We start from the raw sequence: 18061 nt of genomic DNA, 5'->3' as shown, positions 1-18061 counted from the left end.
CTCACAGAGCTGTTGTTGTGAATTAGGATTATTTATAAAAATGAAGCTGGGATAAAAAGATATATACCATAGGAAGGTAAATAGACAGACAGACAGACTGACTGATAGATGTGGATGGGCAAATTCTATGGTGCTTCATTCTCATTGTCTCTGCAATGTGAGATATCATGCCCAGCATAATTGAGACACTTTGGAGAGACTGGGAAGCAATGTTAGAGATTATATATAACAATCAGAAAGCAAGAAATTAGTTTATTTCATAAAAGGCACTTCAATCTAGATAGCAAACAAACTGGGAAGAAATGTTTTAAATCAATGTTTTTCAAATCTTGCAACTTTAAAGTGGTTGACGTCCACATACCTTAATACTGCCCAAGTTTGAGATATTGCAAATCATTCAAAAAGACTCTGCCTTAATGAAGTATAAATTAAGTTTATACTCTTTATAATATTTATCATGTAAGTTTATAAATGCAATTTATATTGTTTGCATTTTGCAAAATTCTGTATTTACCCCAAGCTTTATTGATACCTTATTGAACTTTGTGCAATTCTTCTTTCATCTTGAACAGCCAAGTAATGTACAGCTTAACACTAGAATGTGAAGATCTTGGAATCTAACTTCATCTTAAGCAAACCTCTCCACATGGGGGAAAGCATAGGATAGACCAACATTTCTCAACCTCAATAACTTTTAAGACGTGTAGACTTCCAACTTCCAAAATTCTGGAAGTTGGAATTCCATCTATCTTGAAAAGGCTGAGTTTGAGAAATACTGAGATAGACCCTCGATCTTTTTCACAGCATGGCATCCTGATTCATGCCAACTCATCCAACTTCTTTCCCTAACCCTGGAACAATGCTGTCATTCCTTTACAAAAGGTGTGATTGTGATGTCCTCACCCCACCCCATTCTGTGTTCTCTGCAATATTTTGGCGAGAAGAAGAGGTCGCAAAGAAAGCTTAAAGGGAATGGTGTGGGAGTAAACACTGCAGACTGCAGGAACCAGGGGCACTACTCAGGTGTCTCTGAGGACACAGATAAACCTCCAAGGCTTCAACGACGCTCTAAAAAGATGCAAATGACCTGCAGTCTGCAAGGAGAATAAATCCTTCCACTATCCTGTCAGAGCTGAAGAAGCTTCATGGATGAGAAGCGAAACGTCTTCAACGAAAAAACAAGAAAGTCCAGTTGCCTCCTGAAAAAGCACCTTCGGGAGAAGCTTAGAAGGAGCAACAGACTCTTTGACACGCAGCTGCGACTCCGCCAGGCAAACTCTCTGGTTGGGGGTCACGTGGACGCTCTGCCCCGCCTTCCCCGCATCGGGCTCCTCCTGCTTTCGTAGCGGGGTCGCTCGGTCCCTTCGCCCGCCCTCCGCCGCGCCTCCGGCAGTAGGTATCCGGGTAGGGTTGCCGTTTGCGAGAGTGGGCTTCGGCCTTTGGCGGGGGCGTGTTCCTTCCTCGCCTCTTGAAGAGGTTCGAGGGGGGGCTGCGCTGGGGGAGCCATTTCGTTTCCTTCCTTTAAAAACAAACCGAAATCAATGATCTCGGCCGCTTGGTCAGTTAGCCAGGAGAGTAAGTCAAAATCGACTCACCCATCCCGCTTTGCCCAGCTTGCAAAAGCCTGGCAGAGCGGGATCGCGGCCGGCGGGGTGGATCGGTCCAAATCTGCTTTCTTGGTTGGCTTGGTCCCCGGTGTGGTCGGATCCCGCGGAGGGTTGGATCCCGAGGCTGGAAACGGTCGCGGTTCTATAGGGCGCAGAAAGCCGATGAAGCGGAGATCTCCCCGAATGTTCAACCGAGTAGATTGCAGCCTCTCTTTGTGATGATGCCGGTTGGTGGTTGTTAAGGGCTTTCGCGTGCACAGCCCCAGGCGCAGAATCTTTGGACGCCAGTGTGTAATCCGAACGTGCGAAACACGTGGCCTTCCAGGTGTTAATTCAGCCCCCGCATCCGATGTCGGGTGACTTCTTGAAATTAGGAGTTTAGTAGGATCTGGAAAGATCAAATTCCTTGGAGGGACCCCAAGCATCTCTCATCCCCTGTTGCTCGAGGGAGTTTTAAAACAATGCTCGGGACGTCAGATTGACAAAATGAGGTTTAACGTTTTGATCTTGCAATAGGCAATTTAATTGGTTATGCGTTTACAAAGATTTTTTATACACACAGACACACACACACACACACACATATAGTGTTACAATAGCTTTTGGAAATCAGATTGGTGAGCTTTAGTGAACCGGTGAAATAAAGTATGGCAGCTTCAACAGAATGCTGTTGTCATGATTTTTTAAAAAAAATCAAATTTGATTTTTATGTCAAGAAGTTTTAAGATTTCAAGACAACATACAAAGTATTCCCTCCAATTTTATCCCCTCAACAATTCTGAGAGCACTGTAGGATGGGCTGTGAGATAATAGCAGCCAAAAGAGAGCTAGGCTGAAGATGAACTTGAATCTAAGTCTTCCTGTCTTAGCCTAACATAACCATTGACTTTATAGTGAATAAGCCTACAAAATGTTTTGGTATTGTTTTGTTATTGCTTAGACACAACTGCTCATTAACAATAACACATGTTTTGTTTTTATATGCAGAATGAAGAACTTGGACAAAGACAAGTTTAATAGTTTCATATTTGAGAGATGCGAAAATGCCAGCAGGTGCAAACTTTAATGTTTTTATATATTTCACACAACCTATAATAATATTTTTTTAAAAAAAATCCAAAACAAAACTATTTACTTTTAAGTTTTATTTCTTTAAAGAATATTATTTCTGGTGCAGACTTTTCTGGATTCCTTAGTAAACATTGTAGATATTAGCAAATAATTTCCTATTGAAGAAATTTTTCAATGTGTAATTCTCACGCTGTTCTTACAAAATTGCTATTTGGTTATTTCACATATTTATGTTATTGCTGTAATTATTGTTTGTTTTTTATATTTCTATATTTTACTGATATTGTGAACTTCTCTGGAATTTTATAGAGATAAGGTGTGAGCAAAGCACACATGTCCAACCCATGGCCTATGGACCGCATGCAGCCCTGGAAGCTAGTAATGCGGCCCCACAAGATTGTATGTGATTTATATACATTAATTATATTATATATTTTATATGTGGCTCAAGACAATTCCTCTTCTCTGAATGCAGCCCAGGCTAGCCAAAAGGTTGGACACCCAATGATGTAAAGGCGTTAATTAAATGGTGGCTTGTAAGAGATATGTGACATATATTCATATACTCTAAAACCATCTATTAATTATCTGTTCCTTTTTGCAATAAGGCCTGGTATATTTCTTTGTTTTTTACAATTCTATGCATGGAATTGTTCATTCTAAGTTTCTTTTATATATTATTTGGAAATGTGGTAGTCTATCTTATCTAATAAACCAAGTTATCAAATTGTTTTTTTAAATTTCCCAGTTGAGAGCGAAGCCAAGGCAAAAACTAAGGTTCGTTTTGAAGAAATATTCAGGAATCATGCTGGTCTAATTGAGAAAAAGAAAATTAAAAAGAAACAGTTAAACTTCCCAGAGAATATTGTGGTGAGTTGAATATATTTATGAATACATGTTGTTTGCTTCCAAAAAGTAAAGTATAGTATTTCCAAATACACCTTCATAAATAGTGTCAGGGAGTTTTGATTATCCTTTGCAGGGTCTATACATTTTGAAGGACATGGAATTGGTGAAGCTTTATAATTTCATATCCTCACTCCCAAATTATTTACTCCCTTTTAGAGTGAAAAAAAGTTATAACTTGAAAATACACTTTGAAATTAAAGACTTGTTTCTATAATTACCATATTTTTGGCGTTTAAGACACACCGGAGTAAAAGACACAGCAAGATTTTGAAGAGGCAAAATTTTTTAAAAAGTTTTTGTACTCTGCAGATCTCCCAAAAACAGCCCATTTATCGCAAAAATGGGCCCAGGTTTTTTTGTTTTTGAAAAAAAGGTATAAATAGCCTTTAGGAGGCTTGTAGAGTGCTCTAGGGTGGGAACGAGCAAAAGAACGGCCCATTTTTTGCAAAAACGGGCCCATTTCTTGTCAGAAAAAGGGCATGCATAGTCTTTAGGAGGCTTTTAGAGTGCTCCTGGGGGCGGGGGAGGGGGGCAAAATTGAGCAACAAATGACTAGTTTTTCACTCATTTCTGCCCTCCCCAGGCCCAGGAGCACTCTATAAGCCTCCTAAAGGCTCTGCACGGCCATTTTGGTGAAGGGGCCAGGGTTTGGGGAGGCAAAAAATGTTGTATTCAGTGTCTAAGATGCACCCAGATTTTCAGCCTCTTTTTTGAGTGAAAAAAGTGCAGCTTATACTCCAAAAAATATGGTAGTACTATTAAAGTTGGATATTCTGTTTTATTCTTTTCGTTGCACGCAAGTGGGTTACATTTGAAAGTCATGGTTAGCATCCAGGAAAAGTGCCTGGTGAGCAGAAGTTTTGTTTCAAAAAGACATTTTCAGACTAAATGAACTCAATATGCAATCTTGGTTAATATCCCTTCCTTTACAGTTATGGTTTTATATCCTGAAAATATTCTCTGAAGGTTATGGATCTCTGCATAGAGTGAAGTGCAGGATGAGGGCAGCAGAATAGATAGAAAGATAGGAAGAAAGACCAAGGGGAAAGTGACCAAGGAAAATTATTGTAATATCTGTAGCAGCCAACTCTGTAGAGTCCAGAAGAGGAGAAATTCACAAAATTCTCCTTAAAGTTTGTCCTCAGAATGGTATGTTTTGCACATTCCTAAATTTATTTCCTTGTCTGATTTGGCATGCTCAGGGTCAAAAATATCCTTTAAAATGTGCATTGTTAGAGCTTACAGATCATAAATTCAAAGAGGATTTGATTTTTTTTCTCTTTTTTGCTGGCAGAATAAGTTTAGGAATGCTTTCAGAACATATTTTTCAGCGGACTTCTGGGGGGGGGTTGCCGGTGGGGACTGGTCGTTAACAGCTCTGGAATCCTGGTTGCGTTAAACTGAACAGCAATCCATCAGCCGTTTGGCAGCTTGTTTACCTTTTCTTCGGGCTAAGGAGATAAGGTGAGCTAATTGTGCTGGGCAGCGCGCCAACTAACTTTCTCAGACTGATCTGGGAGGGGAGGAAGGGCACCCGAAAGCAGAATTGTCTCCGTGCCAAGAATTCCTGCTGCTTATTAGCAGCACAAAGCAAACCACTCACCCTCAGAACAAAAATCTGATCTACTGAATTCAAGACGAGCAGAGCCTATATACGTGAACTTTTAATTGTTTGTATTAATCCTTAGCTTCATTTTTACAAGAATTCCTTCTGATATATTACTTGTTAAAGAGATATACAAAATGGCGCCGAGTAGCTTCATAGCACTGATCGGGGTTTGAATTTCTACGGAGTTTAAAACTTCAAAGAAAAGGAGTGATTTATTACTAAATTAAACAGCAATTGCTGTACAATCGACCGGCATAGACTTATTAATTGGCTGAAGAAGATTAAAACTTGGAATGGCTCCAAACAAAACCCTCTCCAAAACTTCCCCCCCTCCCCGGTTTCAAAAAGTGCGGGCAGTTCTCCCGCCCCCAGTACAAAACTACAGTCATTACTTCCTCCCCCCAAAGGGGAGCCGTTAACTAAAGAAACTTTCCAGAAAGAACTGGCTGAAGCCTTTAAAAATCATGTAGTTACGATGGAAACTAAAATTAAGGAGGAGATATCTGTTGCTCATAAAGAACTGTCTGATAAACTTGAGACCCGGGTTCAGAAGATCAGGGATGATATGTTGGGAGTTCTTAATTCGTTTTCAGATTATGTGTCTGGAATTGAAAGCAGTTTAGAAGATCTTAATGACTCTAATATAATTTGGTATCCAAAATAGACGTGGTTCAACAAAAAGTCAGAGATGCTGAAAAAGAAATTATTATGTTTTTGTTTTTTTTTCAAAGTACACAACATGTTTATTGAAAATAGATATTTTATAAAACACTGTTCAGAACAAAGTGTCATGAATAAAATAATTGCTGTCCTTAGATTTTTTTTTTAAATCAAATAGCTGTAAACCAAACAGGTAAAAACTAGCATAACAGTAATGTAATAACACATATCTTTTTGTGTGTGTGTGTGTGTGTGTGTGTGTGTGTGTGTTTAAATGTTTTATTCATTTTCATTTTCAATTTTGTACATTCACTTATATACTGAATATTTGCAATAATAATAATATAATAATAAAAAAAGAAAAACCCCAACCTAAACACAACTCATAACCTATCACTTTCATACACCCCTTCTTCTCCCCCTCCCACTTTCCTTTCTCCCTCCAACGATCACCCCTCTTACTTCCCTTTCCCCTCCTATCTTCCTTTCTCACCTTCCTCACCCTCCTTCCTCTCTCATCCTCCTTACATTCCCCTCTTCCTCCCTCCTTACTTCTCCCTCTTCCTTTCCTCTACTTCTCACTTTGGTGCATTTCTCTATTCCTAAAAAAAAAATAAAAAGAAAAAAAAAAGAGAAAAAGAAAAAGAAAAGATAAGGATCAACAGTATACAAGTGTATTCTTCTTATTCTATATATTGAAACTATATCTCCACCCACCCACCCACCCCCAATGAACCCCCCTCCCTAATCCCCTCCGACTTCCCAGGTCCCACACCCGGCATAGTTCAGTACCATTCATCTTCTAAAATATCTTATTAACAATAATAATGAAAATAAAATAAAAAGAACACTCCGAAAAAGAAAAAAAAATGAAAAAATAAATAAAAATAAAAAAAATTAAAAATCTTTTGCATTATGCTCAGCCTCCCATCATTCTTAAAATTTAAACAGTGTAAATCATTCCATTTATATTTTGTCCTCGTCCCTTACTTCTTTGATATTTACCCCCTTCTTCCTGTAGACTCTCCAGATAGCCTTTCTTAACCTTATATTCAAATATTAGTTTATACAAAAATCGATTTATCTTCAAATACAGAGCAGTCTAATCATACTTTCGCTACTCATCTTCCTACCCTTCGTTTCTCATCTCCATTCCTCCCAAGCCCAAATTCCATAAGATTAGGATCTCGCTCTTCACTTTAAAATCCTGAGCTTTTTATGTTATACTTCAAGCATGTAAATCCGTAAAATATGTGCCCAAAATCCACACCACTTCATTCAATCCCAAGATCCCTTCATCGATATCCCGCTCCACCTTCCCTTCTGCCCCACTCCTCCCGACTCCATTCATCCCAAACCGCATTTCAAATAAATCTTAGTCCCCGCTTTCCTCACAGAAAACAATTCATGCGCAGTTTGGATTGAAATTCAAATAAGTCCTATAAAAGTCCCGTATAATATCTGTCCAAAATAAGCAATGCTTCTTTCCATTCCCCATCGGTACACAGCTTTGCCATTTCACACCAGACAGAAATCCTAAAATTTTAATCAGTCCAAGAGCTTAGAAAGTATTTTAAAGACATCGCTGGATCCACATTCCTTACTCTTCTGCCCTTCCGGAAAGAGAAGGCAACCCTCTGCCTTATGACCACGTGTCCCGCTGCTTTGAAAATATGGCTAAATCCTCAGTTTCGGCTCTTCTGCCTCTCCAGTAGGGGGAGAACAACTCCCTCCTTCTTGTAACCAAGTGAACTGCTGCTTGTCTTTCCTTCACCTTGTCCCTCCGCATTTCCGAGTGAGTCAAGAAGCCCCGCCTTCAGAGTTTTACAATAAAAGTCCCGAGCTTCCGAAACAGAATTAATACGAAATCTTTGATTTTCGAGTGTAACTGTGATTCCAACTGGAGCTTCCCATTTATACTGTATTTGACGATTTCTAAGTTCTTGGGTTAAAAAAGTATAGCCTCTCCTTGCTTGCAGCATCTGGAGCGGGATTTCTTTAAAGACAAACAAATCATGGCCATCGATTCGGAGCCTGTTGTTGTGAAACTTTTGGATGATCGCATTCCTGGATTCTCTTGTGAAAAAGTATATAATTATGTCTCTTGGTAGCTGTCGTTGTTCTGCTACACACGAATTCTGGCGATAGATTTTTCGAATATTCCAATCAAAATTGAATCCCGGACCTCCCACCGCTTGGCTGAAAGCTTCTACAAACGTCTGTTTCAAGTTCTCTCCTTTCTTTTCGGGCAGTCCTCTGACTCTTATTGCAGACGCTTTTCTGTTATAATTTATCATTGTAAGTTGTGTTTGAGTATCTCTAATCTCTTGCTGTAATGCTTGGATGTTGGAAGTCAAATTAGAATTAGCCTCCTCCAAAGTTTCCAGCTTAGTCTCCATTTCTTCGATATAATCTGTCAGAGTAGACATAGCTTCAAACATATCCACCTTTATTTGGGCAATTTTAGTCTGTATTTTGTCGCATAAATCCAGCACAAATTCTTTGATTTCTTGTTTAAAATCATTGAGTATTTGAAAAAGAAGCTCCTATGTCAAGGAATCTCCAGTAGGGGGTGTAGGAGGCAAAGGCAGCGATTTACTAACAAGTTCTTTAAGCACATGCGGGAGGGATTTTTTTGCCTGCTTAGACCTGGGAGGCATTATAGATAAAAGCTGAGAATAAACAGATAAACAGTGTCTTCACTTGGTCAGTTCTCAATAAATTATTTGTAGATTTTGCTTGTTAATGAGTAGCAGTCTCCGGGGAGATAAAGCTGGTTAATTACGTCATCAATCACCAACACAGTAAAAACGCCATTTTGTAACCGGTTGAACAAAGAAGTTTCAAAGGAAAAACAAGGCTGGTGTTTAGATAGTTATAAAAAAAAAAACATCACAGGAGTAAGACCCGCTCGTGTTAACCTTAAGTTGCTTTAAGCAATTTATCATTGTCCTGAGGGGGGGGATCGCCTGTCTAGAGCTGCAAAAAGGCAGCTGCGAGGAACTGGCTGGAGATAAGAGCTCAGTTACGCTGGATCTCTTCTCCGTTCGCAGCCCAAAAAAAAAGAAAAAGGGCTGTGAACTACGAATAAATCCTAGCACCTGAGCTTCTGCCTGCCCCTTTCTGCCAGAAAGGGGTGATATCTATTGATCTTAATTAGATATACAGACCAGAACTCTGAGAGGGGCTCCGTTGAGCTCCTTCGGCGACAGGCTCCGCCCCCAGGAAGCCAAGAAATTATTATGTTACAGTATAGACAAATGGAACTTGCATTAAGAATAAGAGGTTTACGTGAAAATAACCAGGAAAATCTGAAACAGATTCTCTCAGAAGCTTTCGATAGTCTGATGGGAAGGCCAGGGTGGAATTTTGAATAGCAAATTGATAAGGTCTATCGTGTTAACTCCTGGCTTGCTAGACAGAAGCAGCTTCCAAGGGACATTGTGATTTACCTTACCACAAGAGACATGAGGAATATGATATTGCAAGAGTCCTATAAAACCAAGCTTCAAATTGGGGGTCAGGAAGTGACTGTTTTGAAAGAGATACCACCTCAAATGCTAAGATCTAGGAAAGACTACGCTTTTTTAGTCGAAGAGCTTAAAAATCGTCAGCTACAGTTCAGATGGGATGCACCAATCGGCCTAGTATTCATTTATCAGGCAAAGATACCGTCTTAATTCAGTATAGAAGGCCCGAGACTTTTACCATAATATCTTGAAGGCTGGACACCCTGCCTCACCTGGACCTAGAGAAAGAGAACAAGATAGACAGCGAACTACACAACTATCAACAAGGATGGATCATCTTTCACTCTCAGAAGTACAAGAAGCTAAGGAACAAAGACAAACCCGTATGATTACCAGACGAATGGACCAACAATTAAAAAAGCAACAATCACAACAAACACGTGTTACCGGTCAAGATGCTACAGGTACCAGCTTAGAAGCAGTGGGAGGAGCCAGACCAAAGGTTAAATTCCAGGATGTTCAGATGGCTCTAAAAAAGCTTCAGGGAGCCAAAGATCACAACTAAGTTCCTAACATGGAACGTCAATGGATTAAACTCTCCACAGAAAAGAAAGAAAATAAATAACTATCTTAAACAGTTCAAGAATGATATAATTTGTTTGCAAGAAACTCACATTAGATCAACTGATCAAAAATATTTGATTAATACAAGACTTGGACAACATTTTATAGCTTCTGCTTCAGAGAAGAAAAATGGTATAGTTATATACTTAAGGAAGGATATGAAAGCTGAATTAATCGAAGCAGATCCCCAAAGAAGATACATCACAATAGACTTGGTATTAGAAGGGAAAAGGACATTGCTACTGGTATTATATGCTCCTAATCAACAACAAGATGGATTTTATAGAAAGCTTCATGCCAAATTAGTACAGTGGGATTATAGGTCCTGCATACTATTGGGTGACTGGAACGGTGTTATGGACACTAAGAAAGATAAGGCTTCTCGGCCAAATACTCAAATGGCGAGCGAAACTACCTAAGTCCTTTTTCGATATGATGGATGATTTTGAACTGAGAGATATTTGGCGAGAAAGAAATGCAGAAGAATACGATTTTACCTTCTTTTCTGATACACATCAATCCTTTTCTAGAATTGATTTCATACTAACTACCAATGATTTGCTTTCTAGGGTGAAGAAGACAAAGATATGTGCCAGAGTTTTATCAGATCATAATCCTGTTTGGATGGAGTTGGGAGGAGTGACACAAGCAAGAAGGTCTTGGAGATTGAATGAAAATTTATTTAGATATGAGAAATATATTAATGAATGTAAAAAATTATTAACAGAATACTTTGTTTTTAATATGAATAAGGGTACATGTATGGAAATTGTATGGGATGCAAGTAAAGCGTATATGAGAGGAGCTTTGATAAATCTAAATAGATTACATAGACGTAAACAAGGGGAAAAGCGAACAGAACTGGAAGATGAAATTAGGAAGAAAGAGCAAGAGTTAACTTTAAAACCAGGAGATATAAAGATTAAAGAAGCAATTACCTTATTAAAAGACTAATTTAATATGCTGATCTCAGACCAGGTAGCCACTAGTCTGTTATATGCAAAACACAACACTTTCTGTAATGCAAATAAATCTGGTAGATGGTTAGCATATCAGATTAGGAAAAAACAAAATCTCGTAACGTAGCCAAATTGCACTACAGAGGGAAAGAAGTGTATCAACAGGATGAGATTCAAAAGGTCTTCCGTGAATTCTTTACAGCGTTGTACAAGGGTGACAAAATTAAAGGTCTAGATATAGAGAGATACTTGGATAAAGAAAAAATACCCATAGTTAAAGAAGAGCAGAGGGAAAGATTGAATCAACCAATAACCTTGGGGGAAAATCTACAGGTAATTAAGCAGTTAAGGGTAGGGAAAGCACCAGGTACAGATGGCTTGACAGCGGCTTACTATAAAAATCTACAATTAGAAATAGTAGAACCTCTCAAGGAATTATTTAATAAGATTCAAACAGAAGGTAAGATACCCCCATCTTGGAAGACAGCTTTTATATCCCTGATACCCAAAGAAGACCAAGATATTACTCAACCAAAAAATTACAGACCTATATCACTACTTAATGTAGATTATAAAATCTTTACTAAAATACTAGCAGATAGGTTAATGTTGGTTATTCAACAATTGATTCATAATGATCAAACAGGTTTTATTCAAGGGAGACAAATGAGAAGTAATGTAAGATTAATTGTTAATGCACTAGAATATTTGGGAAAGAATAACCAAATCCCTGCTGTGCTCATATTTCTGGATGCTGAGAAAGCCTTTGATCGAGTTAACTGGCAATTCCTGTTGAAAACACTGCAAAAAAATGCAAATAGGAGAACATTTCTTACAATCAATCAAAGCAATATATCAACAGCAAACAGCTCAAATTATAGTTAATGGAAGTTTAACATAATCTTTTCAAATTGAAAAAGGTACAAGACAGAGTTGTCCCTTGTCCCCATTATTGTTTATTATAACTTTGGAAATATTGTTGAATAAAATACGGGGCTTAGAAGGCTTAAAGGGAATTAAGATTAGGCAGCAAGAATATAGAGTACGTGCTTTTGCGGTATTAATATAATATTAACCCAACTGCAGGAATATAGTAAGATCTTAATGAATATGATTAATCAATATGGTCAAGTGTCGGGATTTAAAATAAATCTAGGGAAAACAAAAATATTAGCTACAAATATGAATACTAAACAAAAGGAAGAACTAGAAGGAATGATAGGATGTGAAATAGTTAAAAAGGTCAAATATTTAGGAGTTCATATTTCAACCTCAAACGGGAAGTTATATAAGTATAATTATGAACCACTTTGGCATAGTATACAGACAGAGATGAAAAAATGGGAGAAGTTACAGTTATCTTTGCTGGGAAGAATAGCAGCAGTGAAAATGAATATTTTACCTAAATTTTTATTTCTTTTCCAAATACTACCTATACTTAAAAAAGATGTGAACCTGTTAGAATGGCAGAAGGGTATTAATAAATTTGTATGGGCAGGGAAGAAGCCGAGAGTAAAACTAAAAATAATGCAAGATGCGCTTGAGAGGGGAGGTTTGAAACTACCCAATTTAAAACTATACTATGATGCAGTAGCTTTATCTGTAATTAGTGATTGGATTAATTTAATAGATTATAGAATACTTAATATCGAGGGGCATGATCTGGTATATGGTTGGCATGCTTACCTGCTATATAACAAAAAAGTGGACAAGAATTTTAAAAGTCATATTTTAAGGAATGCTCTACTGCGGGTCTGGAAAAAATATCAATACAAATTAAATGATAAGATACCCATGTAGGCAATTCCTAGACATGCAATAGAAAATATGAAGATAGTACAAAAACAGGATATAATTACTTACAAACAGCTTCTTACCCTAGAAAGGGGTGTATTACCACTAAAATCCTTGAATAAATTAAAAGAGGAAAAGGTAATCCAAACATGGTTCCAGTATGGACAGCTACAGGCCAGGTGGAAAACAGATCAAAAAATTGGTTTTATGCAAGTCGAGGATAATTTAAACAAATAAGAGATCAAAGCTTAATGCATATAAAGAGACTATATAATGTATTAATACAGATGGACTCCAAAACAGAATTAGTTAAAGACTGTATGATAAAGTGGGCTCAAAATATTGAAGAACCAATAATGTTGGATACATGGGAAAGGATTTGGGTAAGAAATGTAAAATTTACATAAGCCCAAAACTTGAGAGAAAACTTTAACAAGATGTTTTATAGATGGCCTTTAGATCCTAAAAAGTTGGCTTCTATGTATCCGAACTTCAACCCAAATGCTGGAGATGTGATTCTCTTGACGCTACATATTTTCATATATGGTGGACTTGCAAAAAGGTTAAGGCATTTTGGATAAAAATATGGTGGATTATGCAAAATGTTCTTTAAAAAAGGATAAAGTTTACCCCTCTGTTATTTTTGTTAGGTATAATTACTGATTGTACAGCTATAGAGATTAATTTGATTTTGCACTTAATAACTGCAGCTAGATTGTTGGTGGCGCAATACTGGAAGAAGGAAGATTTGCCTACAATTCAAGAATGGACATTGAAAGTCACAAATTTAGCCGAGATGGCTAAAATATCTGCATATCTTAAGGACTACTCAAACGAGAGATATAAACGAGACTGGAAAAAATGGATCGATTATACTCAAAATAAATATGGGACTAAGAAATTCCAGATAGCTTATGATTAAGATCAGGAATGATATAAATTGTTTAAAGTTAGCCTAGCAAGGAGGAGCTAAGTTCACTTTAAAGATATTATCAATTTTCTGTTCTTTTTTCAAATATTTTTTAGACTGTTTTTGTTAAAGATTTATACCGTGTATGGGTTCTGGGAAGTCAGGGGAGGGAAGGTTGGGGGGGGTTGGGGGGGAGGGAGGGAAGTATATTAGGCTTGACGAGGGTGTTAGATTTTAAAGTAATATGATTGCACATGTATACTGTTTTCTCTTATTTTTTCTTTAAAACTAAGATATGTTAAGTATATCGATATGGAAGCATAAATACCATAAACATAGAATGGAGTTTGCTCAGAAGCTGAAATACACCAAGTGAAAGAGAGGAAGAGTGGGAAGCAGAGGAGAGAAGAAAGAGAGGAAGAGAGGGATAGGAGAGAGGGTAAGGGGGGAAGATGAGGAGAATAAGGAGGAGTGGAATGAGGAGAGAGGAGAAGGAGAAAGGAAGGGGAAGTAGAGTAGAAAAGGATGATGGAGGGAAGAAAGGAGGTGAGGGGGAGGAGAGAGGCAGAAGAAAGTGGTGTATGGAGAGCAGAAGAGCTAATAATTGGTTATTATCTTTTTGGGAGTTGATGGCAAGAGGAACTGATGTAATTATTACTTGATACAATATCATATTGGCTATGTAATAGTATACATGAGATTATATGTTATGAAAATGGAAAATAAAAAAGTATATTTTGGAGAACATATTTTTCAAATACTGATTTTAGTCCTCTTTCCTTCATAATCCTTTCATCACTTTATCTCAAAAATATGTATTTCTTGCAAGCCTGATTTGGTATTTTACTATTTTTATAGTGTGTTCTTTTTTGGGCAGATTTAAGAAACATTTGTGCATTTTTATGCTGGACATTGTCTTGAAATTTGGTCTAATATAGAATATTTCAAATAAATAATGCCAGCAATAATACAATAGCAGAGTTGGAAGGGACCTTGGAAGTCTTCTAGTCCAACCCCCTGCCTAGGCAGGAAGCCCTATACCATTTCAGACAAATGGCTATCCAACATCTTCTTAAAGACCTCCAGTGTTGGGGCATTCACAACTTCTGGAGGCAAGCTGTTCCACTGATTAATTGTTCTAACTGTCAGGAAATTGCTCCTCAGTTCTAAGTTGCTTCTCTCCTTGATTAGTTTCTACCCATTGCTTCTTGTTCTACCCTCAGGTGCCTTGGAGAATAGTTTGACTCCCTCTTCTTTGTGGCAACCCCTGAGATATTGGAAGACTGCTATCATGTCTCCCTTTAGTCCTTTTCATTAAACTAGACATACCCAGTTCCTGCAACCGTTCTTCATATGTTTTAGCCTCCAGTCTCCTAATCATCTTTGTTGCTCTTTGCACTCTTACTAGAGTCTCCACATCTTTTTTACATCGTGCTGACCAAAACTTAATGCAGTATTCCAAATGCAGTATTCCAAGGCATTATTAAGTGATATTAACACTTCACGTGATCCTGATTCTATCCCTCTGTTTATGTAACCTAGAACTGTGTTGGCTTTTTGGCAGCTGCTGCACACTGCTGGCTCATATTTAAATGGTTGTCCACTAGGATTCCAAGATCCCCCTTATAGTTACTACTATTGAGCAAGGTACCACCTATACTGCATCTGTGCATTTCGTTTTTCTTGCCTAAATGTAGAACCTTACTCTTAGCAGTATCTAAATAAAGTGAAGTCTTGGAATAAGTATACATATATTCCAAAGAACAGTTTCACAAAACCAGTCTCCAGTGGTTTAGAAGAGAAAGACAGGATTTCTTTTTAGAGAAAAATAAAGGAATTGGGAGCGAGGTTAAGAAATGAAGGTTGTAGTTGATACAGAAAAGAAAACATCAGAAGGTGATTAGGAAAAGAAATGGAAAACTAGTTTAGACAAAATAAATCAGAATTTTTACAGAGTTAAAATAAAATATGTGTCATATTTATAAATTAATTTTAATTATTACCAAAAGTTATGATCAGGTTTTTTGAAACTAAATTTGGTTTTTCAGTCTTCTGAGAAAATATATCTAATATAAAAGAAGTGCATATAACTCTGTGTGCAGTAATTTCTGATTACCAAATTGCAGTGTAGATATATCCCTTTTAAAATGTTTGAAAATCAAATGTTTAAACTATCTTGATTATTATGAGCTTTTGTTAAATATTATTTCAGTTGCTAGGTCTGTGGTCAGTAAATTATAACTTTTCAACAAGCAATATTTATGTTAGGTATAAACGTAGCATATTATTTTCATTATACTTGAAGATATGTTTTTCAGCATGGCATGCTGACAGAGCAATTTTGCAGGGGCTCGAGAAGACTTGAAGGGATTTTTCTTACAAGAGTTACATTAAAATCTTGCTCAAACCTATAATCTTTTCATGTTTTATATCAGTGTTTCTCAACCTTGGTCACCTGAAGATGGGTGGACTTCAAGTCCCAGAATCCTGGGAGTTGAAGTCCACGCATCTTCAGGTGACCAAGGTTGAGAAACACTGTTTTATATGAATTCCATCTGTTGTTTGACTCTTGTAGTACAAGTAAATCTTAATTGTTCCCCTTCAAACACTAAAAGTGAAATATTAATAAAAGTTAGCATTTATGTTTTATAGTAATTGCATATTAGTATGCCGATAAATGGCTTCCCAATGTTTTGATTACAGCTAGAGACATTAAAAAATCATCTGACCAAAGGAAGCGAAAATGAGCCCATTATCAACAACACACATAACCCTGAGGAAAAAAGTCCACAGATCCCAAAACGTACGTTGAGAGATAAAGCATCAATTGAAGAAAAAACAAATGATGTTAGCGGAAAGGAAAGCAAGCAAGTTGGGCTTAAGAAGAAGAAAAAGGCAGCTCTACAGAAAGAACTTAATGAGGAAGAAAAGGTATCTGAAATGAAGTTACACTCTTCTGAAAAAGAGATTCAAGTTTTTACAAAGAAAAAAACAGACCGTGTGTTGCAGGCAGATGCAGTTCATTGGAAAGGTGACAGCAACATGAAAGTTGCCTTGAGTGGACTACGAGACAGATCTGAATTAGATGAGGAAGAAGAACAGCTAATTCAAGCCTATGAACAGCAAGTGGCTGAGGAAGAAGCAAGTGCAATTAAGAAAAAAATAAAAAAGAAACTTAAAGAACAGATGTCTGAATTCATTCCCAGTGCTCAAAGTCCTGAAACAGTATTGAACAATGAAGTGAGAAAAAAGAAGAAAAAGAAAAAAGAAGTACCGGTTTCCTCTGAATCTCAAACAAGGTATAATAGTAAGTGATACGTTTGTATGGATGTAAGATTTGTGACAGCTGTTTGGGTTGCATTGTTGTTGACATCAGAAATAATTCCATATGGCTTTGTGAAGAAAATATAATGGCTCTGTCATATTGGGGGAGGAAAAAAAAACATTCAGTGAAACAGTTTTGTCTCCTTGCAAAACTATACTGTGGTTTGTGAAGAGGAAATGACAGAATAAGTGCTGTATTTTTCGGACTATGAGACGCACCAAGATTTTGAAGAGGTAATTTTTTTTAAAAAAAGTTTTTGCCCTCCTCGTCCCCCAGGAGCACTCTGCAGGCCTCCCAAACCTCTGCACACCTCATTTTTTTGCTAAAAACGGCCTTGTTTTTTTGCTGATGTTTGCCCTCCCCAGCCCCCAGGAGCACTTTACAGGCCTCCCAAACCCTCTCCATGTCCATTTTTGTGAAAAACGGGATGCACAGGGTTTTGGGAGGCCAAAAATACTGTATTCAGTTTATAAAATGCACCCAGATTTGCATCCTCTTTTTGGGTGAAAAAAGGTGCATCTTATACTCCAAAAAATATGGTAGTTGGAATCGGATTTGATAAGAGATATATAAACTTGCCCATTTGCTTTTTCAACATTTCTTGTAATGATCATTAAGCAAATGCGGCAGTCGTTGTGATGTTGTGTTTTTGCTGAAAACTGAATTAATTTTCAGCAAAAACATAAATTGTAGTCACATAGCCATGTGACACTGCAAACTGCCATAAATGTGGGCCAGTTGCCAAGTACCTTAAATGCAGTAATGCGAATTTATGGAGAGGCAGTCATTGGAACTTTAGGGTTTTAGGTCCCTTTTGGGAAGTCAGTTGTAATTTTGATCGATTGCTAAGCAACTGATCGATCACAAGTTGAGGGCTACTGGTAGGAATGAAAATTGAAACCATACCTTCCTTGTCATGTTGCCTAGATTCTTAGCCATGCCATCCCTCAGCTTGTATTTCACCATGATTCTGAGCTTATTCTACCACAGATCCAGCTTGATAGGATGAGATTTTTAATAAACTTTTCCTGAACAAACTATGTGGGCAAGGTATCTCAGTTAAATCCATTCAAGCCACTTCGAATGTGTGTGTTGTTTGCCTGCATTACAGAATGTAATTATT

General features: G+C 37.5%; 1 protein-coding gene across 1 annotated transcript in view; it reads left to right on the top strand.

Moving 5' to 3' along the window:
• Positions 1-1307: 1307 nt before the first annotated feature.
• Positions 1308-18061, top strand: part of AHI1 (Abelson helper integration site 1) — a 101066-nt gene continuing 84312 nt past the window's right edge. Inside the window, 4 exon segments of the mRNA XM_032215779.1 lie at positions 1308-1392; positions 2595-2660; positions 3427-3548; positions 16317-16912. Of these exon segments, the coding sequence (XP_032071670.1) occupies positions 2651-2660; positions 3427-3548; positions 16317-16912 (728 nt within the window). The 5' untranslated portion in view covers positions 1308-1392; positions 2595-2650.

This window comes from Thamnophis elegans, chromosome 4 (assembly GCF_009769535.1).
Source record: "Thamnophis elegans isolate rThaEle1 chromosome 4, rThaEle1.pri, whole genome shotgun sequence".
Lineage (NCBI taxonomy): Eukaryota > Metazoa > Chordata > Lepidosauria > Squamata > Colubridae > Thamnophis > Thamnophis elegans.
The sequence above is the reverse complement of the archived record's forward strand: the minus strand, read 5'-3'. Positions and strand labels throughout refer to the sequence as shown.